The sequence below is a fragment of the Benincasa hispida genome, chromosome 3, assembly GCF_009727055.1.
Source record: "Benincasa hispida cultivar B227 chromosome 3, ASM972705v1, whole genome shotgun sequence".
NCBI lineage: Eukaryota > Viridiplantae > Streptophyta > Magnoliopsida > Cucurbitales > Cucurbitaceae > Benincasa > Benincasa hispida.
Genome location: NC_052351.1, coordinates 7311717 through 7339479, shown reverse-complemented (window position 1 = coordinate 7339479; position 27763 = coordinate 7311717). Strand labels below are relative to the sequence as shown.

Below are 27763 nucleotides of genomic sequence, written 5' to 3'. Positions count from 1 at the left end.
AGGTATTGTTGGTTGATATGGAGTTCTCATTCTTAGGGAATCCTAATATAATTTTAAATGAAAAGGAGTTCTCATCCTTAATGGAATCTAAGGCATCATTATCAACATAGAAGAAGTTCTCGAACTTAGGGGGAACCTAAGTTTTATCAAGTGAAGCGGTCTTTATTTGACAGTGAAAAGATAAAATATTGATGATAAGATGTCTCGCACTTAGGAAGAGCTTAAGTGACTCATCACTAATATTCACGGACTTAGGAGGTGCCCTACGCTCTACTAAGAGAGAGTATCACATCAGGGGGAATCTAGGCATGTTAGGATGTATGTCATAAAGCCTCGTAGATAATAAGTTATTTGAAATTATAGTTGATTATTTTATATATGCAATTATCAATTAAAGAAAGATCCAAGATTATTTTATAAAACACGAATAGTGTGTGGTAGACATACAGGTGGATCATTTTCAAGTAATAACCTAAATGGTCTATAATACATGGATAAGGTTGGGTGCTTCATGATAGTGACACTACGAATACGACCCACTTTGTAATTGTTACAGAAGTTGTAAAGTGTTACAAACGATTTAATTCTAATCATTCATGTGAATGGAGGTATCCTAGACAAATAATTTGTATAAAATCGGACCGCAAAATGATTAATCTCTCTTTATAACACCGTTGACTGAAGAGATTAACATTTCATAAAATGATTATAGGTAACTCGACCTTAATCCTGAGTGAGTTATAAACTCCTATATATGAGGGCAGTCCTTTGAGTTTGTGATTGTTCATGAGATTTGGAAGAAGTTTTGAGTTTGTGTTTGTTCATGAGATTGATGCAAGGAGAAGGATTTTGTTGAAGACGGTCTTCAAGAAGTATTCTTCTCATTCCCCAATAGCATGTTTTAGAATCAATATTTAGCTTGTGCATGGTCTATGTATTTTCTCTGTTTTTCAGGTTTTCCAAAACTAATTTTATTGGCACATGCGTTCATGCACTTCCGTTAAAGAATTCTATTCCTTCATAGACTTGGGAGGTGCCTAAATTCTACTGATAGAGAGTCTCACATCTAGGGGAGTCTATGTGATCAACATAAGTTAGGCTCCATGTGTGTCACTGTAAGTGTCATGATTTTACAAATAAAAATAAGTACAATGTTATAAACATTTGACTTTTCATATTAACGAATTTATCTTTTTAGGGCACATTGCCCCCAGACATAAGTTGGTATATCACCAAATTGGATGGAAGTTTTGAGTGTTATCTGTTCATTTAGTCGTTGGTACTTTATTTGTTGGTTTTGTGATTGCCAGGACTATATATTGAACACTCATGTTTTGATTAACGTATCACCTCAAATTTCAAATCTACTTTTTACTAATGTTTTAAAAATTTAAGTCAAATTTTGAAAACTAAAAAAATAGTTTTTAAAATTTTGTCTTTGTGATTTTTAATGTTGTTAAGAAAAATGCAAAACGTTGTGTGTGTGTGTGTATATATATATATACACTTTTAAAAAAACTAGGTAGTTATCAAACTAGACTTTTGTTTAAATAGTGTTTAAGTACATTAGATAACATGAGATTTCATGTTTAGATATATATGGTGTAATTTTTAAAAACTTATTAAAATATAGATAACCAAACATATAAATCAATAGATTGAAATGGTGTTTTTAAGTACATTAGATAACCTGAGATTTCATTTCAAAATCAATTGATAACGAGAGAAGATGTCTATTTATTCTATAAGCATTGTAAGGTTTCTTGTGTGTTTTTTTTTCCCATATGAAATCCTCAGCAGTGCAATTTTGAAAATAAAAAAATTAAAATTAAGGTCTCGTTTGATAATCATTTTATTATTATTATTTAATTAAGCTTGTGATACTACTTCCATCTCCAAATTTTTTGTTTTATTATTTACTTTTCATCAATTATTTAAAAAAGTAAGCCACTTTTTGAGAACTAAAAAATGTAGCTTTCAAAAAGTTATTTTTGTTTTTTGAATTTAACTAATAATTTAATTATTGTACTTTAAAAAAATGTAAATCATGGTTAAAAAAATGTAGATGAAATAGACTTAATTTTTTTTTTTTTTTAAAAAAAACTAAATAGTTAACCAACGGGGCCTAAAATATTTATCGAATAAGATGAGACATTTTTTTAAAAAAAAATATTTAAAAAAGAAAAGTTGCTTTTTAACAGAAAAACACTAGTAGCAAATAACTGAATACAAAAACATACCTCTTTTAGCTAAAAAGTTGACCCTAACATGGTACAAATGAGAGAAATCAACATTGGTTAGAATTTAAACCTACAAAAGTTACTGAGAAGTTTGATAAAGTGAAATTACATGTCAAAGTCCACCGTACAATAAAAACATAATTTGAAATTACACGTTAAAGTCCAGCGTACAATAAAAACATAATTAAAGCCAAACCTTCAATTTCTATGCTTTTGTTTCCTTTAAAAGAGAAAATATATGCATATCGACACGATAGGAAGGTATTTAAAAATGGAAGTGATAATAGGGTTAAAAGGGCGCGGCGTTGAAGTAGAAATTATAGAAACAAAACAAAACAAAACAAGGTGTACTTTAAAACTAAAGAAAAAACAGGATAATTAGTAAATTTTATTTTGTACGATAGATGCATGGTTTTGCCTATTATTATAGACCACAGCTATTTGGCTATTACCAACACATTATTACAAATACTATTTTTACAATAAGCTTTTTTTGTACTGTCTTCATCTATGGCTCCCTACCCCTAAACCTTAGGCCCTACCCTTTTCTTTTCACTTATTTATATAATTATTAATTTATTATTTATTCTAATTATTTATGGGTATTGGGTATCTCTTTAATCAATACCACCATCATTCATTACAATAACCCGACAAATCCTTCATTTAATTAAATGCTTTTCTTCAACATTTCATATTCGCAATAATCCATTAACGTTGTTCTCGATCTAAGAGAAGTGCTTTTTTCTTTTTTATAACACAAAGTTTATTATAAACCCCAATTTCTTAATATATTGATTTCGGATATTATTTTTATTTTCGACAATAGTATGGGGTTGAGTCCTACTCTATTTTAGTAGATATTATCGTCAAACGATAATTTATTTTTTAGCTATATAAATTTATCTTGTCGAGTCTAAAGTGACTAACAATTCAATCTATTTACTCTGTGTCATTAAATAAATTAATCTAAATTACATGACTGACAAATGCATAAAATATTTTAATATGATTTATAGTATTCAATATTGAACCTGAAACAATGTTGGATCTATTTCTTATTCTTAGATTATTATGAGATCGAGAAATTCTTTCACATCAAGTTATCTTAATACTTTTATAATTTGTAGATTTAATAATTATTTTATTTTTAGTTTTATGTTTTTTAATTTTTTACTTCTAATTTTTCATTTTTTTCAATTATAATTGTCACTTTTGTTAAAAAAAAATAGTATTTTCAAATAAATTCTAATATAGTAATTTTTTTTATGATTATGATATTTTTTTTTAGATTTAGCGTATAAACTTACGAGTGAAAGTAGTTTTTCTAATCTTAATCTTAACTAAATATATATATATATATTTGATAATAATTTTGTCTTAAATTTTATATTTTTTAAATTTATGTTTTCTTCTTTCCAATTTATAGAACACGATTGCTTTTCTTAAATAAACACTTAAATCTTAGTACAATCTAAAAGTAAAAACTAATTTTTTTAAAACTAAACTTTGTTTTTTTTAAAAAAAAAATATGGATAGAAAGTGGATAACATAACAAAAAAAAATATAGGGGATGTTTATTCCACCAACTTTATAAGTAGACGTTAAATGGTTAAAACTCCATCAACTTCAATAGTGGTCACTATTCAAATTTATACATTTATCAAAGAATTCCACGTCCCCCTCTTTGTCTCTTTTGTTTATTTATCAAGTAACTCTAATTAAACAACCCTACACCTCAAATACGTACTTCCTAATCCAAACTCTATATAAACACTAATTTTATAACTCAATTTCTTAGATTTGTATGATTTATAAACTTAATTTTCAAAGATAAAAAAATAAATCCCAAATATTTATGAAATGAAGCCAAAATAATTACTTTATAATTCAATTAATGTGTATTACAGCGTGGAAGTCTCACGTGCAAGCCATATAGGGGCAAAGGATAAGAAAGGAAAAAGGAAATCAAATCTAAGCCCCCTCCGCTGGACACATCAATTTGTCGTTACAATGATAATTAAAATTCTCGTAATTAAAAAAAAAAAAAGGAAAAAAAAAGGCCTCCTTAATCAAGTTGAAACCATTGCGATAATGTCTTTGACCCACCGTCCATGGATTTAATCAAGGTCAATTTGGTAAGAATAATATAATGTTGCAGGTCAAAACTATAGATTATAATTGATAATTAATAAATAATAAAGTTTGCACGAACGCTAGGGCTTCCGTTCACCATAAATCACTCGAGAAATGGAATAACATACCAAAAGTAACGTTTCCTTTTTTACCTAAAGTTTGAGATTAGACTCACATGTAAAATTTTGACCATGATCAAAGTACTTTCTACTTTGTTGAAATTCATCAATGAAATCGATGGCCCTACGAACTACAGTAAATTTTACTTTTTGATAGTTTCTTAATTATTACCACACGCCACACTTTGCCTTTATTGTTATTATTATTATTTTATTGACATATAATAATAATAATAAAACAGAGACTATTCCCTATTTGTCTCATCTTTGAAATAATGGTATAACTTTGAGCATGATTTCAATGATTAAAACTTTAGCTTCCCTAATTAACATTGAGTTATATATTCAAATTTATTCCTTCCTATTTAGATCTACATTTGAGATCAACTTTTTTGTGTGACAAACAAAAAATGATAGCCAGGCTATTGATTTTATTAATGAAGCACTTCAAACCCATATTTTAGAAATGTAAAATGTTGACGTTAAAATTCAGATAAAATAAACATATATGACTTTCACGCGACACCAACAGTGAATTATTTGAAGTGGTGAAGAACATCACTTGTAAAAGAAAAAACCTAAACATCAATAGGTGATTGTCACAAACATTACAATGCTTAAGTCGGAAAGAAATAGTATGGAAATTTGGAAGTTTGGGAGTAAGATTCAACTTACCTCATAGGGAGAGAGATTTTTCCTTATCTGACATAAGTTGGGATTAGATTTGATTAGATCAATGATTAGTTGGTTCTTTGAATTATTTGAATTTCGAACTCGTCCACTTATATTATACTTATATTCTTCATTTTTTTCTTCTAAATTTGACTTATTTTGTTAGGTTCACATAAAAAATTCTTAAGGAAGAGATATAGTTTATATTGTATGACGATTTGATAAATTATATAATTGTTCTTTTTTTTAAGCTCGACAATTATTGAGTGGGTAAGATTGATATTTTGATCATTGAGATGGTAATTAATATCTTATTCACTCAACTATACATAAATGGTTAACAATCTATTATAATTAATAGGTTGTTAAATATCTACCGTAAAGAACGAGAAATTTATAAATTCATTATTATTAAGACCACTTAATATTTGTATTAAATAGTTAATTTATGATTGTCCTATAAGAAATGTTCATTCAGTGCATGGTATGGTAATAGAACATTTGGTGGAGAGAATGTCAATAATTAAAGTCATGGCGGTTGCAAATAAATAAGTGCTTGTGATGAAAACTACGGGTAAACAATCATTCTACCTTTATCTTTAGCAAATTAAGACGTGGACTGTTGTCACTTGATTAATGAGGATGGTACTAAAGTTTTATTTTTACTTTTCCTTCCTAATTTTTATGAAATTATTGTCCTCCATAAGACTTTTTTTTTTTTTTTTACATACTAATTTTAATATGAAATATTGGTTGAAATGTTACTAAAAGAGAAGGGTAAAAATCAAAAGAGTGACCACTTTTACGTTATTTCTCTCTTTATCCATGTGTCGATATTAAAATCATGTTCGTACTAAATAATAATAATAATAATAATTAGAGTAACCTTAAAATCTTCACCATTTGCAAACAAACCTTCACTTTTTTAAATAAAAAACCACCCTAAGTATCTCCTCCGGGTCATGATTTTCAATGTTTAAATCTAATTGCCTTTTGCTTTTCTGCCTCCCTTCTCTTTTGAATTACCAAAAAACAAAAATAGTATGCTTGATTTAAATTTATGTGTATGCCCAAACTAGTAATATTGAACTGTCTTTGTTGAGGATAATGAGGAGAATATATCCTACCAAATCTTTCTATATTATTAAGGAGTCTTTTAAATATATAAATATATTTAAAAGTATTTATATTTTATAACAAAAAGTAAAAAAAAGTACAAAGTTTGGAATTTTTTGCTACAGAAGGTAAATATTTTCGAAATTTTTCAAAAGAAGAAGAAGAGGTTACTTGGCTTTCAAATGCCATCAATTTTATTTACCCCATTTATTGTTAATTTTATCACAAATTTCCAATTTAATTGAGTTTGACTTAATTAACTTGATAAGCGACGGCGTTAATATACTCAATGAGTACGAACAACTATTGATTTTTTATTTTATTTATTATTATTATTATTATTATTATTTTTAGAGGTAACTATTGAATAATTTTGTGGCTAGGAAAACTGTTTTTGCAACTAAGAGTTATTTATTTTTATTTAGAGAAAAATACTTTTTTGGTCCCTAGATTTTCAATCTAATTTCTATTTAGTTTCTAGGTTGCAAAATGTTAATACATTTAGTCCTTAAATTTTGAATTTGGTTTTAGTTTAGTCTCTAGGTTTTAAAATATTACAATTTTATCTTTGACTTTTGAATTTTGCTTCAATTTGGTCTCTATATCTAGTGTTAGCAACGAGGTCGGGGTGGGACAGAGAGAATCCCCATCCCCATCCCTATGGGGATATTTCTCCCTGTCCCCACCAAATGAAGGCAGAGACAGGGACGGGGATTCTCTGTCGGGAAACGGATCCCCACGAGGACCTATCCCCATTTTTTAAATATATATATTAAAAAATAAAAAAATCACCTAAGACGGGGGTCGGGGTCAGGGACGGGGCGCAGGGATACCCTCCTCGTTTCCGCCCCCGTCCCTAACCGGGAACCCGATTGTAATCCCCGATTTGACCCATCCCCAACCGAGGCAAGGACCTCTCGAGGATTTTTGCTAACCCTACCTATGTCTCGAGATTTACACTTTTAACCATAATTTTCACTAAATACTCACTCTCCGTCTTTTGGAATTAATTTATGTTGATAAATTAAAATTCATTAAAATAATTATAATTAATTAAGTTTCACTGTTTTTATCACTTTTAAATTTAAATTTAAAATTTTACTTCTAATTATTTTTAACTAATTAATAAAAATTGACGTCAATGATTGAAAGTAAGTATTTAATAAAAAATTAAGATTAAAAATGTAAAATCTTGAAATCCATGGACCAAATTGAAACAAAATTCAAATATCAAAGGTAAAATTATAACATTTTAAAAATTATGAACCAAGTTGAAACAGAACTCAAAACTTAAGGACTAAATATGTAATATTTTAAAATTTAGGGACCATATAAAAACTATAGTCAAAACCTAAGGATCAAAAAAATATTATTTCCAAGGTATATGTAGCAATTTTTATTTTGAAAGTTTGGTTGGTTTTATGAAATAGACAAAAAGAAAAAGAAAGTGTTTTATGTTGATTTGTGAACAATATTCCAAGTTTCTAATTTAATCAACTTAATTTCAAGATCCCTTATACATATGAGTTGATCATGGTGACGCCCATTGAAAACGAAAAGTTGAATTTACTAAAATTTAGTATATTGTTTGACTATATAAAGTTTATATTATCCATCTCAAAATTATCTTCATACCACATACGCACGCTCTAAATTTTACATCTATTTAATTTTTAATTTTACAATGTTTATTTTAACATATTTAAAGTTTTAAAAATTGATCAATTTATTAGATACAAATTTAGATTTGATATCTAATTGAACGCTATATTTAGTAGATGTACGAATTAAAAAAAGTAAGACAAGATTTAAAGACTAAATTTATAATTTTAGAAGTTCATGAACAAATAGATATAGATATAAAAATTTGAGAATTAAATTTACAATTGAACATGTGTGTATATGTATATTTATCATATATGTGTAATAAAAGTCTGGGATTAGAAAAATAATGGTTAAATTATATAAGAAAAAAAAATGCCCCTGACTTTGCCTTACAGTTTCAAAAGTTTAAAAAATATTCTTCAACTTTCAAAAAGAATTTAAAAAATATCTGTGGCATTAATTTTTGTTGAAAAATGTTAAAGTTTTATTTCAAAAATATCCATAAACTTTCAATACGTTTAAAAAATACTCTTAACTTAACAAAATAAATAAATAAATAAATAAAATATAGTATTCAAACAAAAACTATTAATTTCTCAAGACAAAAATGACTTAAAAAAATGCTCCTATTGGTCAATTGGTTTGAAGTCTCAATTTTGAAGAGAAGCAATTTTAAAATAAATTATATGGATATCTTTCTTTTCTTTTTATTTTTCCTTCATACGAGTACTTTCATATTTCTCTTAATTTTCCAATAATTAGCTTACATCAATTTTCTCAACAATCAAAATATAAACCAAAACTTTAAGATAAAACATAAAATACCACATAATTTTAAATCAAAATATCCTCTAAAACGTACCAAAATGATAAATAGTCAAATAAAAAAAATATAGCCTAAAACGTGTTAGTTCTTGGGAATTTAATATTTATTTTAGTTTTTAGATAGGCTATCGAGCAAAATAAGTCGTCTGGACGTTTTGGATACAATTCGGACTTAAATGGAGTAATTAGCAAGCAACAAGATGCAGAGCGGTGAAATCAAGCCAGGGGAGGCATGACGTTACACAAGTGTCTACAACACTTGTGCCCTGCATCATTTATAGAGACAGTCTACTAAGCAAGCGTTATAGTGCTACCCTATAGCACCATAGTGCTCTTCATTTGATATGTGCACATGAAGAGACACTCCTTCCAATTTGCTCTTCAAGGAGCTTTGTGAGGGGGCCTTCCGCATCACATCATTTTGGTATGTTTTGGTCGTTGAAAAAATTGATGTAAATTAAGAATTTGAAAATTAAGAGAAATATGAGAGTACATATATGTACAATAAATAGTCAAATACTTTTTTTATTTGACTATTTATCATTTTGGTATATTTTAAGAGGAGATTTTAATTTTGGAAATTTGTGGTATTTATGTTTTAATTTTTAAAATTGGTTATTTTCGAACTTAAGAAAACTTCAAACAAATTAATCATTAGGAGCATTTTATTTAAAGTCATTTTTGTTATGATAAATTAATTGTTTTTGTTCTAGTACCGATGATGGAGGCATTTTTGAATTTTTATCAAGTAAAGGGTATTTTTTTTAAAATTCATAGGTATTTTTTAAACAAAACTAGTTTCTATCCGAAATTAATAGCAAAAGTATTTTTTAACTCTTTTTAAAAGTTTAAGATGATTTTTGAAATTTTTAATATTTTAAAGTTATTTTTGATATAAAGTTGAGAGATATATTTTATAATTCGGCCAAAAATAATATATGAGAGAACAAAAGACATTGGGGGAGAGAGAGAATTTTTCTAAAAAAGAAAAAAGAAAAAAGAAAACTAGAAGGAATAAATTTTAGATAGATATTTTATTTGAAAATTGAATCACAGGCACACTCACTTTTTCTTAATGTCCGAAGAAAATAATGAAAACAATAGGGATGTGGATTAGGAGTAGCACACTCTAGGAAGCCAGCGCGTGCTGAAGAAAGTAAGAGAAGATGGGGGGTTATTGAGTAACACGCGCGTTGAAGAGCGTGAGAGGAGATTACATGTGAAGGGCAAAAAAACAAAAAAAAGGAGGAAATGAAAGGATCAGAAAAAAGCAGTTGTGTTTGTTTTGGCAGAGAGAACCCTCGACTTTTACGCGGGTGCTGCTGCTCCTTGTCGTCTCAGCCTTTCATCGTACTTTACACCCCCTTTCATTTCCTTTCATTTCCTTTCATTTCCTTCACTGCAACACACGCGCCACCGTGGCGATAGCAGCAGCCTCCTCGACAACTACATCGGCGACTCGTTTCTGTATGTGATTGGTACACGTGGCAAGATGTGTGTGGAGAAGCAGACCCACATACGACTTGCCAAAAGGAACTAGACCGGTCTTTGTCGTAACAGAAGTTGTCGGCTACTCATAAACCTCTCTCGTCTCTCTCGCCCATTCGGATCGTACGGTCCACAATTACCTCCCCTACAATTGACCTTTTATGTGCCGGATCCAACTCCGGACCCGACAGCGACCGGGTGGGCGAGCTGCCCGTTTCGTTCCAATGTGGTCGACTTCACTCTATGTCTCGCTGCGCCCCTTTTGCTGGATTGTATCCTTTGATCCGCCTCTGCACCTTCGAAATTTTTAGATTTGGGCTTTTTGTCTATTTAGCTGAGTTTGGGCCCCCGACTCATTGGCCCATGTAGCCGTTGCTTGTTCAGCCCATTAAACAAAAGAAATTGTATCAAATGTCTAGATGGGGGTGGTGTTATGAAAAATGTCTATTTTTAATTTTTTTTCTTAAAAATTTCTCAAATTTAAAAATAGGATATAGCCGTTGGTGTAAGCGGTTGTGTGTTATGCCAAAATTGTCCTCTAACTACAATGCATCCCAAATTTGAATGCTAGTTCTTGTGTGGTTTAAAATCTAGTTCCATGATTTTTTAAAAAATTATTTTTGGTAGATCTTTAAGATCTTTAAGATTTTCAAGATCTTATATTTTAATTACTTAAACAAATGTAAACAGATTTTCCCCTCAAATTCATCTTCCACCTCCTTTATCATCAATGGTGTCATATTTTTCCAAAATTGGCATACGCATTCTTAAGCAAGATCAAGTCAATGACAACGAATATGAACAGTGGTGGCCAGATCTAAACAAAGTGGTTGGTCGATGGTGTTGAACTGTAATAAAATATGATGAACTAAGGCGACCCGAGCAGTCGAATTTGAGCAGCGGGCGATTGGATATGAGCGAAAGATGGTCGAATTTGAGCGGGCCAACCAGTGTGCGCTGCGACCGCCATTGCTTCCTTCGTTCTCCTTCATCTCTCTTTCTCCTCATTTGTTTTGCTTTCTTTAATATGTGGTGGGGAGGAGATGTGTTGAGGGATCGAAGAGGCAGAAAAGGGGAATGGGGATGTATGTGTATAACCTAAAGTGGGGGAATGGGGATAGGTTGGGAGAGTCATGGAGGGAAAGTGTATGGGTTAGGGAGACGATGGAACATGCATTGGTGTAGATTTTAATGTATGAAATGAATGAGTTTGGGGTGAGTGAGCATAAAATTAGTGTTTGGGAAAGTGAGCATAAAGTTAGTATTGGGAAGTGTGATTAGATGGGAAAACATGCATAGGAGGTAGATTTAAGATTATGCTATGATTTGATTATTTGTCGAATTGGTTTGTGTGTCAGAATGATTACAATAGAGTTCTTTAAATGCTAATGGAGATTGAAATTCTCTAAGACTTGATTAATCCACATACAAGGTATTTATGCTATTTACTAGTTAATCCACATACAATATATTTGTGCAGTACCATTTTGGCTTTTGGTTTTCACAAACTCGTTATTATTTTTTAAAAAATTAACTATCCATTTATATATTTATTTTGTATGATGTTTTTCAATTACTCCATACTAATTAGGGAAATGGATCGAGATATATTTGCTTCGTCAAACGGTTAATGGTACGAGGGGTACACAAAAAAGAATTTATGGGAGAAAACTATCATATCAGGCATTTATGTTAAAACTTTCCCTTTTAAATTTTATTTTGGAGAAATAATGTATTTTGAAGTTTTCATTAAGGACAAAAGTAATGTGCAGACCTTGTATGTGTGGCTATATAATGGTATGTACTTAATATATGTATTGATATATATTCTTTTTAAATACAGTTTATTTTTTGTTTTCATATTCAGTTTGTAGACATTATATTTATGTGTATAACAGTGATTTTTTTACATTATTATACAACAACGAGAGGGATCCTACAACTCGGGATCAAAGCACCAAAGCAAAAAGAGCACCTACAAAGATGCATAGTGGCGAAAAAACAGAACCAACAAAAAGGACAACATGAACAACTAACAAAACATTTAGAAGAACAAAAAACACCCCACAATCCGGGGACCTCAGAAATTGGACAAACTAAACAAAGAACGAGGAAATCAGATAAACTAGATAAGTCCATGAAGATCAATCCGCCACGAAGCAGCACGTGCACGAACCATAGAGAGAATAAGCTAAAAGACAGTAGGTGTCAATCTCGACTGATCATCGTATAACCGACGGTTCCTCCCCTGCCAAATATAGTAAATCGATGCATATCAGAAGACTCTAAATAACTTACTCCTCACATCCTTACCAGACCTCACTCGACACACCCAACTCAACTCCACATCCCACCCAACAACACGATGAGATGAATCCAAAAAGCGCACCAAACCCTCCCAAATTTCACGCCCAAACACATAGTCAAAGAACAGATGGTTCTTGAACTCAACCTCACCCAAACAGAGTAGACAAGCATTATCCACCGACTGATCCCAACTCCTCAGCCAATCCCAAGTACCTAACCTATCCTTCACCGCCAACCGGGCACAAAAAGAATGCCTTGGAATATTATCCTCAGACCAAACCAAACAAGCCCAAGCCACCCTAGGATGTCTAGGATACAAACTCTCCCACAAACTGGCAACAGTGAAACGATCATTAGTACTCGGAATCCAAGCCCAACTATCCTCCTCACCCACCCTCGGAACCACATCCTGAACCAAACCCCACAAATCATGCAACTCTTAAGATAACAAAGGCTAATGCCAACAACAATCATTAGATAAGAAATCTGAGAGTTTAGCCTCATGACAGCTCGCAACATCATAGACCACCCCTCCCCATAATTCTCCAAGATAGACCCCATAGGCAACCACGAATTTCACAAAGCAAAACATCTCCTCTCATCACCAACCTGCATCCTGACCAGCGACTTAAGCCTATCCCGACAATGTAATATCGCCCTCAAACACCACGACCGCGCCAACTCCGTGTGAATTATCCATAACACCCCCCTCCCCCCCGAAGCACATACACCTCTATCCAAGCAACCTATAAAGACCCAGACCGCACTAGTAATAACCACAATAATTTAAAAATAGCTGCCACGTTCCAGGAAGATGTGTGGGTATACCCAAACCCCCTTTAGATTTAGGCAAACAAACCTCATCCCAAACACACCTCCATTACCATCAGCCCGCCCATGCCATAAGTACGCTCGTAAGATACGATCCACCTCCTGGCCAACAGAAACAGGCAACACAAAAGCATTAGACCAATAAACCTGGAAACTCTGCAACACTAACCGAAAAAACTACATGCGCTTCGCAAAAGAGAGAGATCTCGCAGCCCAACTCCTAATCCTCGCAATAATCTTCTGAATCAACAGGGCACAATCCCCAGCCTTCAACCTACCCGAGAGAAAAGGCAACCTAAGATAACACACAGGTAATGACCCTAGGGCAAACCCCATACTCCTAGTCAGGTCCTTCACAACATCACCAGAAACATCAGCCACAAACATAGAGCTCTTCCCAACATTAGCCACCAACCCAGAAAACCCTGCAAACTGATTTAACACATGATTCACAAAAGTAAACAAGGTATAATTAGCTGCACAAAAAATCATGAGGTCATTCGCAAACGACAAATGAGTCAGCTTCACCTTCTCACACCTATGATGAAACACAAAAGAGGGAGGAGGATTGTTCAACAAACGAGATAAAACCTCCATAACCACCACAAACAAAAACGGAGACATAGGATCTCCCTGCCGTAACCCTTTCCTACCAGAAAAGTATCCCTTTAGAGCTCCATTAATCATCATGGAGAAAAATGGGGAGGTAACACAAGCACGAATCCAGCTCACAAACTTTAAAGGTGTTCTAATAGCCAGAAGAACAACAAACAAAAAAGCCCAATTAACAGAGTCATAGGCTTTTTGAAGATCCACCTTCATCACACAACGCAGTTTACCCCTGTTAAGTCGATAAACTCGAATAAGCTCTTGGCATAGAAGAATGTTATCTATGATACTTCACCCTTGAACAAATGTCGATTGGTTCCCACTAATAAACTGAGGCAAACACACACAAAATCTATCAGTAATCATCCTAGAGATACACTTATATATCAAATTACAACACGCAATACGGCAAAAATCCTCTATACGATCAGCCCTATGTCTCTTAGGGATGAGGGTAAGAGCCGTGGCATTCACCCCATTGGGAAGATAATACATATCAAAGAAATGGCAAATAATTGAGCAAAAATCACCCCTCACCCCCCACCACGCTCCAAGCATATTTATAAAACTCCATAGGAAAACCATCAGGACTAGGAGCCTTTCCCGATTTCATTGAGAACAAGACATTACACACTCCCTCCCTTGTAACTGGTTTGCACATCTCACGAATAAATCATTAGGCCACTAAAACTGCACAATAGCATCAATCTGGGACGTAAGATCTCTATAACCCACCCTCTGTGACCCCAAAGTCCCACTAAAATATTCAACAGCCACATTCGCTATCTTGCTATGAGAAGTCTGACGAATCCCATCAGAATCATACACCGACAATAAACCATTCCTTACCATACGCGCCTGAACAATCGGTGAAAAAACAACGTGTTTTGGTCCCCAACTCCAACCACCAAATACAAGACTTCTGAATTATTGTATAATTTAATGACCAATTGATTTTTTTCCCCATCTAGCCTTCCTTTATTTAAGATTATTTTGAATTATTGGATTGAATTTCGATTTCTTTAATTTAGGCATATTTGGATTTTTAGATTAGATTTTATATTTAAATATCATGTATTTATGATGATTGCCGAGAAGGATATATATGTCCATATTTCAAATAATTATAGGGTATTTTAACTTAATATTTTACATTTAGATTTTTTTTGGGGATAAAAACTGTATTTAGACATTTTTCAATTTTTCATTTTAAAACTAGACATTTGTCCAGTCGTCTTTTTTGTTTATTATTATTTTTGTGTTAAAATGTGATATTTTCTTTAAAAATCAGCTGTCAATATTTTTTTTTGGAGACAATATGTGAGAAGAGAAAAACAAAGCCCTAACTTTGAAGTTGATAATACAAATATGATATCAATTGACCAATGCTCATTTGACAATCAATTATTAGTTGAGCTATATGTATATGTTACTCATAATATTAGATTTATTTTCTACTTTAATTTGTATTAATTTAAAAAGTTTCAACTTAATCTCTTCTAACCTCTGCATTTTTCTTAGCTTGGTCACTTTTATGATGGAGTGAATGATAAAAATGGTTGAGGAGAAGTTTAGACAACATAATATCTAGTAAGTTGGTATAAACTTAGAGGACAAAAAGAGAACACAAGATAAGAAAGACTTTGAACATTCTATCAAACTTGTAAAATTGGAATAAGAATTAAACTTTCATCTCTTAGATTAACATTTTTTTATCCTTTAATTTATTATGGTAAAGTATTACATCATGGAAATTTATCATGATCCAACTCATTAATATCGAGAGACGTATAAATTAAAAAATTATCAAAGTCATGTCAAACACGCACTTGTACCATGTCAATGTAAGTTACTATGTCCACACTCAATTAAAATATTTTAAAACGATAGTACGGAAATATACCAATATTATGAACTCTCTCATTAACTAAGTTTTATTTATAATTATTGTTTAGTTTAATTCTAGAGGTGGAGAATATATATATATATATACATATCAGTATTGCATTCAATGAATTGTAATCCTAAAGGTATGATATATATGTGTGTGAAACGGTATTTCATTCAATGAATTGTGATCCTAAAGGTATGACTCAAATTTTCAGATAAATTGATTTTACAGTTCAATTTTGTTTTATCCAAAATCTATGAGTTTTCAACCAAAGTTGTCAATGTGCATGATAAACCTAACTTTATGTAAAACTTATTTGATTTAAATTAGAGATATTATCAACACGAGGTTTGTCCTTTAATCCCCACGATTATTATTGTCAGAACAAATATAGCTCAATTGGATGTATTAATAACCACAAGATTAGAGATGTTTATTTAATTCGTGAGACTCCATCCCGAATGGGATGAAGAATCTCCGATTAGACGGGAAACAATAGAGTGAAAGGAAAGAATTTTTTTTCCAATGACTAAATGAGGACGGAGAGGAGATTATATATATACACACACGTATATATGAAAATCACCCATCGTCAGAGAATTTATAAACTTACTCACTCTGAATTTTATATAAAACTTTGTACGTGAGCTTTTTTTTAAGCACAACTTTATATGTAAGTTATAACTTTAGTTATTTATATACTATTTATTATTTGTTGTATTAAGTTGAGATCGTAATATGTTGTACTATTTATATTTTAAATTTTAGAAATGATGAAAATTAAACATGTTAATCATATCTCTTTTATGATTTTCGAATTAACCATTTCAATAGTTGTTTTCCATAATAGTGATTCAAGTAAATTGTTATTTTTTTTTAAAAAAATATGAAATGGGAAAAAATCTTGTGGGGAACCTGATCTTCGTGAATTCCCGTGAGTAATCTCTGTGGTGATCCCTATGGGAAATTTCTCGAGAATAGAGAATAAAATAAGCAATCGGGGATAGGGAAACCATCCCAGCCCCGTCCTGTGTGTTGAGGTTGATGCCTAAACCGTGTAATAAAATCGTGTTGAATGAAACTTCAACAAGAGTTGTTGGAGATACTAGAATATCAACAAGAGTTGTTGATGTTGTTTCATCTAGTCAAGCACATCTAGCTTAAAAGTTGAGGATTCCTCGACATAGTGGGAGCGTTCTGAACCAACTTGCTTACTATATGGGTTTAACCGAAACCCTAGCCATCATATCAGATGGGTTGAGGATCCATTGACCTAAAATCATGCAATGAATAATGAGGACAGGGATGAATGGGTTTAGGCTATATATCTCAAAATGGAGTCTATGTACTTCAATTATGTTTGGGATCTTCTAGATCAACTCGATGGGGTAAAATCTATAGGTTGCAAATGAATCTATAAGAGAAAAAGGGGTGTAAATGGTAAGGTATAAACTTTTAAGGCTAGATTGATAGCAAAGAGTTATACCCAGGTTGAGGGAATGAATTATGAAGAAACTTCCTCATTTGTTATCATACTTAAGTCTATTTGGATTCTCTTGTCCATTGCCACATATTATGACTATGAGATATGACAATGGATGTCAAAACTGCATTTTTTAATGATAATTTTGATGAGACCATTTATATGCAGCAATTAAAGGGATTCATTAAACAAGGTCAAGAACAAATAGTTTGCAAGTTTAACCAGTCCAATTATGGGTTGAAACAGACATTTCGATCTTGGAATATAAGATTTGATATTGCGATCACGTCTTATGGTTTTGACCAAAATTTTGATGGACCTTTTGTCTACAAGAAGATTATCAACAATTCAATAGCTTTCTTGGTGTATGTGGATGATATCCTACTCATTGGGAATGATGTAGGTTTACTGACAGATGTAAAGAAATGGCTAATTGCCTAATTCCAAATAGAAGATTTGGTGAGGCGCAATTTCTTTTAGGGATCCAAATGATCAGGGATCGCAAGAACAAAACGTTAGCATTGTCTTAGGCATTGTATATTGACAAAATGCTTGTTAGATATTTGATGCACAATTCCAATAGGGGTTTATTACCTTTTAGGCATTGATTTTTCTTGTCTAAGGAACAGTGGTCTAAGACTCTTTGAGAAGTTGAGAAAATGAGATGGATTCCCTATTTTCGGTTGTGGGCATTCTAATGTATGTCATGTTGTGTAGAATGCTAGATATTTGCTATGCAATAGAGATTGTTAGTAGATATCAGTCCAATCCAGGACTTGTTCATTTGACTGCAGCTAAGACCATCCTCAAGTATCTTCGAAGAACGAGAGACTACATGCTTGTGTATGGAGCTAAGAATTTGATCTTTACAGGAGACACTAACTTTGATTTTTAGACAGATAGGGATTCTAGAAAATCCACATTAAGATCAGTGTTCACTCTTAACGAAGGAGTTGTAGTCTGGTGAAGCACAAAGCTGATGCTCGTATTTATGAAGTGGAAATATGGATGATGTGCGTTGATGGAATTGCGATGTGCATTTAAGTTTCCCCAGCGGAATTCAAGTGTAAATTTCTTTGAGTTTCCTGGTAAGTTCAAAGTCGAACACAGAGACTTGTGAAAATAGATTGCGTTGGTAATTTTGATGAAAACTTTGCGGTAACCAGGAAAATAAATAAAGTGTTTGGTTTGTTGATTGCGCTGATTAAAAATAAATAACAAATGCGGCAGAGTTTGAAAAGAGTTGATAAACGAGAAATGCGATGAATATGCGGTCAACGGGTTGAGAAAGGTTTTGGCTAATACTCCCTTGAATGCATTCATGCTTGTGATCATGCAACATGTATACAACAATAAACCACCTCTCGATGTGAATTCCATGACTTCTAAGGCTAAAACGCATGCGATATATATGCGATAAGTCTACAGGGTTTACACATAAACCTGTATTCCTATTTATGCGATGACAAAATGACATCCACACAAATATGCGACCATATAATATCATTCCTCTTCCTAGGATGCATGCGATGCAAGTTGATAAACAGAGCTTATCTCTAAGTCCCAATCTCTTGTTTATGCAAGCCTAATCTTGCTCTTTCAAGTCTAGATTCTAACCTAGCTCTCTTGAGACATTAGGTTCTTTCTTTAGACTCTCTCTCGAGTAACTCTAAAGGGTATTTTGCACAGCATAAAACAAGACAATCGCAAGCAATGAACTTCCTAGGTCATGTTAGCTTAGTTCTTCTCGACTCATTCAACTAGTTTAGCTACTCATGCATATTAAAAGAGTGAGCAGATGTAGAAATAGAACTTCCATTGAATAGATACGAAGATGAAGTACAAATAACAATGCAAGTATAATAAAGAGCTTGGTAGCAATTTCTTGCTGTCAGGCGTTTACACTGTTTCTACTCATGCTCTAAAGATATTCTCGCTCTCGCGAGAGTCGGCCCGCTCTCTACCCTTACGCCTCAAGGTTCTCTCTTGAGTTTCCTTGAGCGATCTCCGATGCCACCACTCTTCTCTTGCTCCGCCTTAAAATGGAAAGGAAATTATTAACAGAAGCAACTGGTTGTAAAAACGGTGAACCCCTTTTTGAAAAATTAACTTGGTATTTATAGAGCATCAATGGTGAAAGACGGCTTCTCTCTCCCGGTTGTACAGATGGGACAACTTTAATTCCTGATTGACGTGCCGAATGATTGTTACCGATAAAGCTGAATGTACTTTGTGACCGTTATCGACTATCAACTTAATTTGGATTTGACTGTCATCAGCTTTCTGTCCCGTCGCTCTTAATTGGCCTTTCACCCAGATGCGCCCACCATGTTGCGCTGACCAAATTGCGGCGATTCTTCTCGGGCGAATGTTTGCAAGCACAATCAACGCAAAACCTTACGATGAAGTTGTGCTCGACCGCTGAATTCCTATGATCGCAATCTTTGCATTGCGTTAGTGCATATTCTACACAAAAAATACAAAAATTAATAATTCTAATGCACGGAACGCATGCACCCGCAATATTACGAAATTGATGCTTAATGGACGCAAAGTAATATATTTCATCAACACAATCCAATATTGTTTAAGAACTTAGCACGATGATAACGAGCATTTCTGCTCGTTATCAAAAGCAAGGTTGCATTATTCTACCATGGAGATAGAGTATGTAATTACTTGTTAAGCTATCAAGGAGGCTATATGGCTTAAGAAATTTTTGACAGACCTGGAAGTTGTTCTTGACATGTCAAAGCCCATCATCCTTTATTGTGATAATTGTGGTATTGTGGCAAATTCCAAGAAGTCTATGAGCCATAAAAGAGGAAAGCATATTGAGTGTAAATATTATCTCGTCCGGGAGATTGTGCATCAAAGGGACGTGATTGTCATGAAGATTGCTTCGGAGCACAATGTTATCGATCCATTTACAAAGGCTCTCGCGACTAAAGTTTTTTAGGGTCACCTAGAGAGTTTGGGTCTACAGGACATGCATCATCTTATTTAGGGTAAGTAGAAGATGTTAATGAAGGAACTCGTATTGAGGAGATCCTTGAGTGGAAACGGATCGTCCAAATTCTATTAAGTATTAATAACATAATTTACAGCAAACATATAGTAGATATGCATTTAAAGTTAAACTACAACATGCTTTTACAAGAAATAAAGGGTTTAAGATACATGACCCTCGAAGAACTTTTCGTTGTGTAACTCCCTTGAAAAGTCACGAACACAACAATTTCTTGAAGACCTTCAAGAACTTCTCGAACCAAACAAAGAGGACACTACCACAATGAGCCTTTGGTATTCTCGGGGTGAGAACCCATGAGTGGTGGGCTCTGACTATTTTGGTTAGGAGGGAGAGTTTGGATGAAGGAGGAAGAAGATTGAGAGAACTCACAGAACTTTTCTGTAAACTCAATCGTTCAGTGAAATCCAATGTTAGTTGTTCAAGGAAGAAGATAAAACTAATTTTCTTTTATTCCTCTTGCCACAAAAACAATAACCACCCACTAAGGTGCTTGGAGAGAAAAGAAGAAAGATATTATTCAAAATAATAAAATAAAATAAATAAATATGATAACAAACTTATCATATTATATTCATATTAAATTATATGTTATATCAAATATAACATATAACATATAGTTTTAATATTGTATCACATACAATATAAATATAGTTTCTTTTCTCTATTTTATGACATTTAATATAAATTATATTTATATTAAATTTAGCAATTATGAATCACTTTAATAGAAAATATATTTAAATCTCATTTAAATATTTATTTATTTCCTCCAATTAAACAATAATGTATCAAATAAGTTATAACAATTATATCATATATAGCTGAAATAATTTAATTATATCATATATAATTAAATCTCTCTTATTAATTTGAACTATTCAAATTAACCCAAAAACTGATTCTCAACAAAATCCTTTTGAGCTACCAATGGGACCTTATGGACTTGTAGTTTGAAACTCCAACGACACATGAATAATTAATTAAACTCTTTAATTACATTATCCATCATCCGTTAACTGTCGAACACTCTAAAGACTTGTTGAGATTGGTGTCCTGATTCTCCCAGAGTCTCGTAGTTTGTAAACTTTGTACACATTATTATGAATAAAATAAGAGTTATTTTATTTTGCATTTGTTCATATCAAATAAACAAAGATTCATGGTTATTGTATGTAAACTTAAGCATGTATATGAGATATACAAGTGGATCATGCCTTAAGTAATAACCTAAAAAGATATGTAGTATAAGCATAACGGAGGGATACCTTATTCCGGTGACACTATGGATATGCCTCGCTTAGAGGTTTACAAGTGTTGTGAACTACTACAGATGGTCTGATCCTGACCATTCATGTGGAGACATGTGAGGAGAGGTGTCCTATACAAAGAGTTTGTATAAGACCGGACCACAAGATGATTAGTCTCTTTATATAATGCCATTGATATTTGAAACTTACATCTCACTTAAATGACCATAGGTGACATGACCTTAATCCTGAGTGTTTTGGGAACTCCTGCCTTTGAGGGCAGTCCTTTGATTAGTATGGGTGAGAGTGGCCAGATTGCCAACTCAACAAGCCTACCTTTTTGGGGATTTGTCTGATTGGGGAGCTGGGAACTCAGTTACACAAGATGGAATTCACTCATTCCCTGAAGCAGGGGTAAGTAGATAGATTGCTCCTTTAAGAGCTGATTCCAAGTCTTGAACATAGTGGCCACATCCTCTCTTTAGAAGAGATGACTTAGTCATAGAAGGACTATGACTTAGTTCATTAGAGGAATCAGTGGTACTTGAGAAGTTATATGTAACTACAGGGAAAAAATGGTAAATTGACTCAACTGTACTTACGAGCGATCTGTGAAGGGTTATCGCTTTGTTGATTGGTTGATATGGACACAAAAATATATCTGTAGTGAAGAGAGTGTAGCTGTCGGTCTTTAGTGGAGTGCCCGGCAGTTAACAGGTAGTGGATCCCATGACTAAAAAGTTTAGTCAGTTATTCACGTACCGTTGGAGCTTCAAGCTACATGTCCATAAGGTCCCCTTGGTAGCTCAATGGATTCAAGTTGAGAATCAGTTCTTTGGGTTAATTTGAAATGTTCAAATTGACAAGAAGAAATTCGATTATATATGATATAATTGGTGTGATGTATGAAAGTGGAGGATTAATGTAAATATGATTTACATTAAGTACTATAAAATAGAAAAAGACTATGGTTCGTATGTTTCATGAGATAAAATATTAAAACTATAGGTTATAAATATAACATGGTAAGTTGGTTATCATATTTATTTATAATAATATTAATTATTTGATAATTAAATCTCTTTTCTCTAATAACCAATTAAGTGGGAGGTTATTGGTGGTTTTATGGTAACCGTGAGATAAAAGGAAAAATGTTTTCCTAAATTTGGTAGAGTTGCTACTTTCGGAAAGTTACTCACGGTAAAGTTATCAAGTGAAAGTGTTTCACTAAGCGATAGCTAGTAGAGAAACTAAATGATTGTGGATTTTAACTATACAATAGTTCATTCAGCTAATCCTATCTAAACTATCGCATGGCTTTGTCTATACGATAGACTGCCATCTTCTACACGATCGAGCATATCATCTATACGATAGACAACATCCTATCTCCCACTTGCTTGATCGTCTACAAGATCATTGTCCTCTTGTCTCTTCCTCAAGCCAAGTCCATATAGAGCTCATAACTTATGGATTCTCAATTGAGAATACCAAGATAATTATTGTGGTGGTGTCCTCACTCAACTCAATTGTGTTCGAAAAGCTTTTGGCTGTTCGTGTTGTTCGTGTGGTGTTTACTGTTGATCGTGTTGTTGTACTGGTCGTTGTGTTCGAGCATTGCTGTTCCTTGACACTTAGAGACTGATCGAGGGAGTTTGAAAAATCTTTCTTCAAAGGTATGCATACTATATCCCTTGATATTCTTTGTAAGCATGTTGTAATTTCGTATTATGCATGACCTGTTAGTTTCCGTTCTTGTACTGTAATTGTATATGTTCAATTTGGAACGATCCTTCCGCTGCTCATGAAAATCCTCACGTATGATTTCCTTCAAGACCGACAGTCGCACTCTTCACACTACATATATATTTATGTGTCCATTGGATATAACCAATCAACAGTACGATGACTTTTCACAATTTGCTCGTAAGACAGCTAGGCCAAATTACCATTTTCCCCCTATAGTTACATCTAACTCCTTAAGTACCACTGATCCCTCTAATGAACAAGAGATCATAGTCCTACTATGACTAAATCCCTCTCGGGCCAGGAAAGGGTGTGACGCCACATTATTCAAGACCCGAAATCATCTCTTAAGGGAGCAATTTATCTACTTAACCCTGCTTCGGAGAATGAGTGAATTCCGTCTTTTGTAGCTATGTTCCCAACTCCCTAATCAAACGAATCCCCAAAATGGTAGGCTTGTTGAGTCGGCGATCTGGCTACTCTCACCCATACAAATCGAAGGGTTGTCCTCATAAGCAGGATTTCACAACTCACTTAGAATTGAGGTCATGTTACCTATGGTCATCCTAGTGAAATGTAAGTCTCTATTATGAACGGTGTTATATAATGAGACTAAATATTTCGTGGTCTAATCTTATACAAACTCCTCTATACAAAATATCCCAGCTCGCATGTCTAATACATGAATGATTAGGATCAGATCATTTGTAGCACTTTACAACAATTGTAATACCTATAAAGCGGACCATACTCGTACTGTCACCAGGGTAAGGTACCCAGCCTTATCTATATACTACAGAACATTTAGATTATCACTTAAACATGATCCACCTGTATGTCTCCACATACATGTTTAAGTTACAATGATAACCTCGGATGTTAATTTATTGATTTGTGGTTAATGAAACTAAAATATCACATATTTTATAGGCAAAGTGAATGAAATATCATATATTATTAATCACATAAGAGTTTGTTTATACAAATTTTACAAACTATAGGACCCTACGAGATTTAGGGCTTCAACCCCAACAGTTAGTGGGTATAGTGTATGCCCTAGTTCATTGTCTTATGTACTTTACTTTGTTTTACGCTTTGTATTGTACACTCCACTAGGTTTATGATAAGCGGGAGATTGTCGGGGCTGATGCCCTAAATCTCATGAGTTTCTTAGTTTATAAATTTTTTATACGAATTATTTATTTGATAAACAGGATGTTATTTTATTTGACATTTAGTGTGCATTAACGCAATCCAATAAACTAAGATCCAAGATTATTTAATGTAACTTAAACATGTATATAGTGACATATAAGTGGATCATATTTAAGTAATACCTTGAATGGTCTGTAATACATGGATTGTTGGGATTGATACCCTAAATCTCGTAGGGCCTTATAGTTTGTAAACCTTGTACGAACAAACATGTATGTGATTAATAATATTTTATATTTTATTCACTTTGTATATGAAAATATGATATTTTAGTTGCATTAACATCAAACCAATAAACTAACATCCAAGGTTATCATTGTAACTTAAACATGTATGTGGAGACATACAGGTAGATCATGTTTAACTGATAATCTAAATGGTCTGTAGTATATGGATAAGGCTGGGTACCTTATCCTAGTGACACTACGAGTATGACATGTTTTGTAGATGTTACAAATGTTGTAAAGTGCTACAAATGATCTGATCCTGATCATTCATATATTAGACATGCGAGTGGGAATATTCTATACAAAGGAGTTTGTATAAGACCAGACCACGAAAGGTTTAGTCTCATTATATAATGTTGTTCATAATAGAGACTTTCATTTCATTAGGATGACCATAGGTAACATGACCTTAATCCTGAGTGAGCTATGAACTCCTGCCTATAAGGACGATCATTTGATTTGTATGAGTGAGAGTGGCCGGATCGTCGATTCAACAAGCCTACCAATTTGAGATTCGTTTGATTGGGAAGCTGGGAACTCAGCTACACAAGATGGAATTCACTCCTTCCCCGAAGCAGGGGTAAGTAGATAAATTGCTCCCTTAAGGGCTGATTCCGAGTTTTGAACAATGTGGCGCCACACCTTCTCTTAGCCAAAGAGGAGTTTAGTCATAGTGGGACTATGATCTATTGTTCATTAGAGGGATCAGTGATACTTAAGAAGTTAGATGTAACTATAGAAGCAAAATGGTAATTTCGCCCAGCTATACTTACGAGGAATTTGTGAAGGGCCATCATATTGTTAATTGGTTATATCCAATGGACACAAAAATATATTTGTAGTGCGAATAGTGTAGCTGTCGGTCTTTAGTGGAGTACTCGACAGTTAACGGATGGTGGATAATGTAATTAAAGAGTTTAATTACTTATTCACGTACCGTTGGAGCTTCAAGCTACAGGTCTTGGTAGCTCAAAAGTATTTAGTTGAGAATCAGTTTTTGGGTTAATTTTAAATGTTCAGATTAATAAGAGGGAATTTATTTATATATGATATAATTGATATAATGTATTTGATACATTATAGTTTAATTGGAGGAATAAATATTTGAATGTGATTCAAATATATTTTCTATGAATGAGATTCATAGTTATTAAATTTAATATAAATATGATTTATATTAAATGCCATAAAATAGAGAAAAATAACTATAGTTTATATTGTATATGATGCAATATTAAAACTATAGGTTATAAATATAATATGATAAGTTGGTTATCATATTTATTTATATTATTGATTATTTGATAATTAATTCCTTTTTTTCTCTCTAACCACCCTAGTGAGAAGTTAAGTGGTTTTGTGGCAAATTGGGATAAATAAAATTAGATTTTATTTTTCCAGAGAGAGAGATTCACGACAACAAACAGAGAGACTATATGATAGGCCACTGATTCTAAATGATTGAAGAACTCCTTATGCGATAGTGTTTTTTTTCCTCGATCGTCTTCCTCCTCCAAACTCATAAACACCTTCCTAACCAAAATAGTCAGAGCCTACCACTCGTACGTTCTCACCTTGAGAATACTAAGGAAACCAAGTGGTAGTGTCCTTCCTCTTTTAGTTCATTCTTGTTGTTGTTTGGAGAGTTCATGTTTGTTTGAAGTGTTCGTGATAGTACGGGGGATGTACTTGAAGAAGAGTTCTTCAAAGGTATAATCTCTAAACCCTTTTTGTTGTTCAAAAGCATGCTGTAATTTATGTTATGATGCATAATCTGTACTGTTTATTGTAAACATTTTTTTTTCAATCGAAATGGGATTTGGACGATCTGTTTTCGTTCATAACTCTGTAAAGTGAGTTCCTTCAATTGGTATAAGAGTCGGGTTATGTTCTGATTCCAAATTCCATTTTCTGTATTGAAATTGTTTCCAGTTTGGTGGGTTTTAAGTTCTGCATTGCGTTTAATCGTTAAATGTATGTGGATGTTTGTTGATGGATGTTTATGGGATAGTAATCTCTGTTTTGGCTTTTTGTTTAAGTTACAAAAGTTAATTTGTAAGGGCCTTGTGTTTTTTGGCATTAATTCTTGCAATCGAGTCTGTATTCATTTTGGTTTTTGAGTCGTTCGTGAAGCTCCAGATGTGAAGGTTGTAGTGCGTTTCGATGGAGAAGACGAAATGTTGGTCGCATCTTGTAGCTTGAGCTAAACGATCGTTTAGATTTGGCTATGCGTTCGTGTTGAGTTTTCTATATGATTGTGTAGCATTTGTTAAACATGCTATGCGATCGTGTAGATTTGTCTACTCAATCGTGTTATGTCGGCTGCATGATCGCGTAGGCGCTTAAGGGGTAAATGATCGTGTGGTATTTAATACTCGACGCAAGGTATGCGTGCTAAACGATTGTGTAGACTATCATGCTCATCGCATAGTCAGTAGCTACAGGATCGCATAGTATACGATACACGGCACACGCTAATCGATCGTGTAAACTATCATGCTCATCATATTGTCTTTAGCTACATGATCGCATGGTATGCGCTACTCGATGTATGTTGCAGGATTACGTGGACTTTCATACTCATCGCATAATCCAAAGCTACGCGATCGTGGCTACACGATCGTTTATACTCAATGCTCGTTGCTCGATGATCAGGAGATTTACTACACGATCAAGCTGCAAGGCTTCAAGGTGAGAGGTTCAAGACCCGATTCACTTGTTCCGAACCGGATGACTCAAACTTTTGTAAGAGTTTAGCCTTTGTTTTTTTTCAGTTTTGAGATTAACTATCCCGGTCCATCAACTTTATTTAAATATGCATGTGATGTATGTTTATTATATTGCCATAATGTATGGCATATAGTTTTAAAACCCACCATATATTATACATTTATTTTCATGTATCATTTTATATTATAAGTGTTACAATATATTGGTATGCATGATTAAATTACATAAAGCATGCTCATGCATCA

The 27763-nt window shown here is 33.1% G+C and overlaps 1 protein-coding gene across 1 annotated transcript; it reads right to left on the bottom strand.

Moving 5' to 3' along the window:
- Positions 1-12392: 12392 nt before the first annotated feature.
- Positions 12393-14800, bottom strand: LOC120073425. Its single transcript, XM_039026276.1, has 6 exons — positions 14640-14800; positions 13868-14180; positions 13649-13771; positions 13337-13441; positions 12534-12917; positions 12393-12449 (listed from the first exon to the last, which is right to left on the bottom strand). Exons 1-6 carry the CDS (start codon positions 14798-14800, stop codon positions 12393-12395), a joined length of 1143 nt encoding a protein of 380 aa, XP_038882204.1.
- Between the last annotated feature and the right edge of the window lie 12963 nt (positions 14801-27763).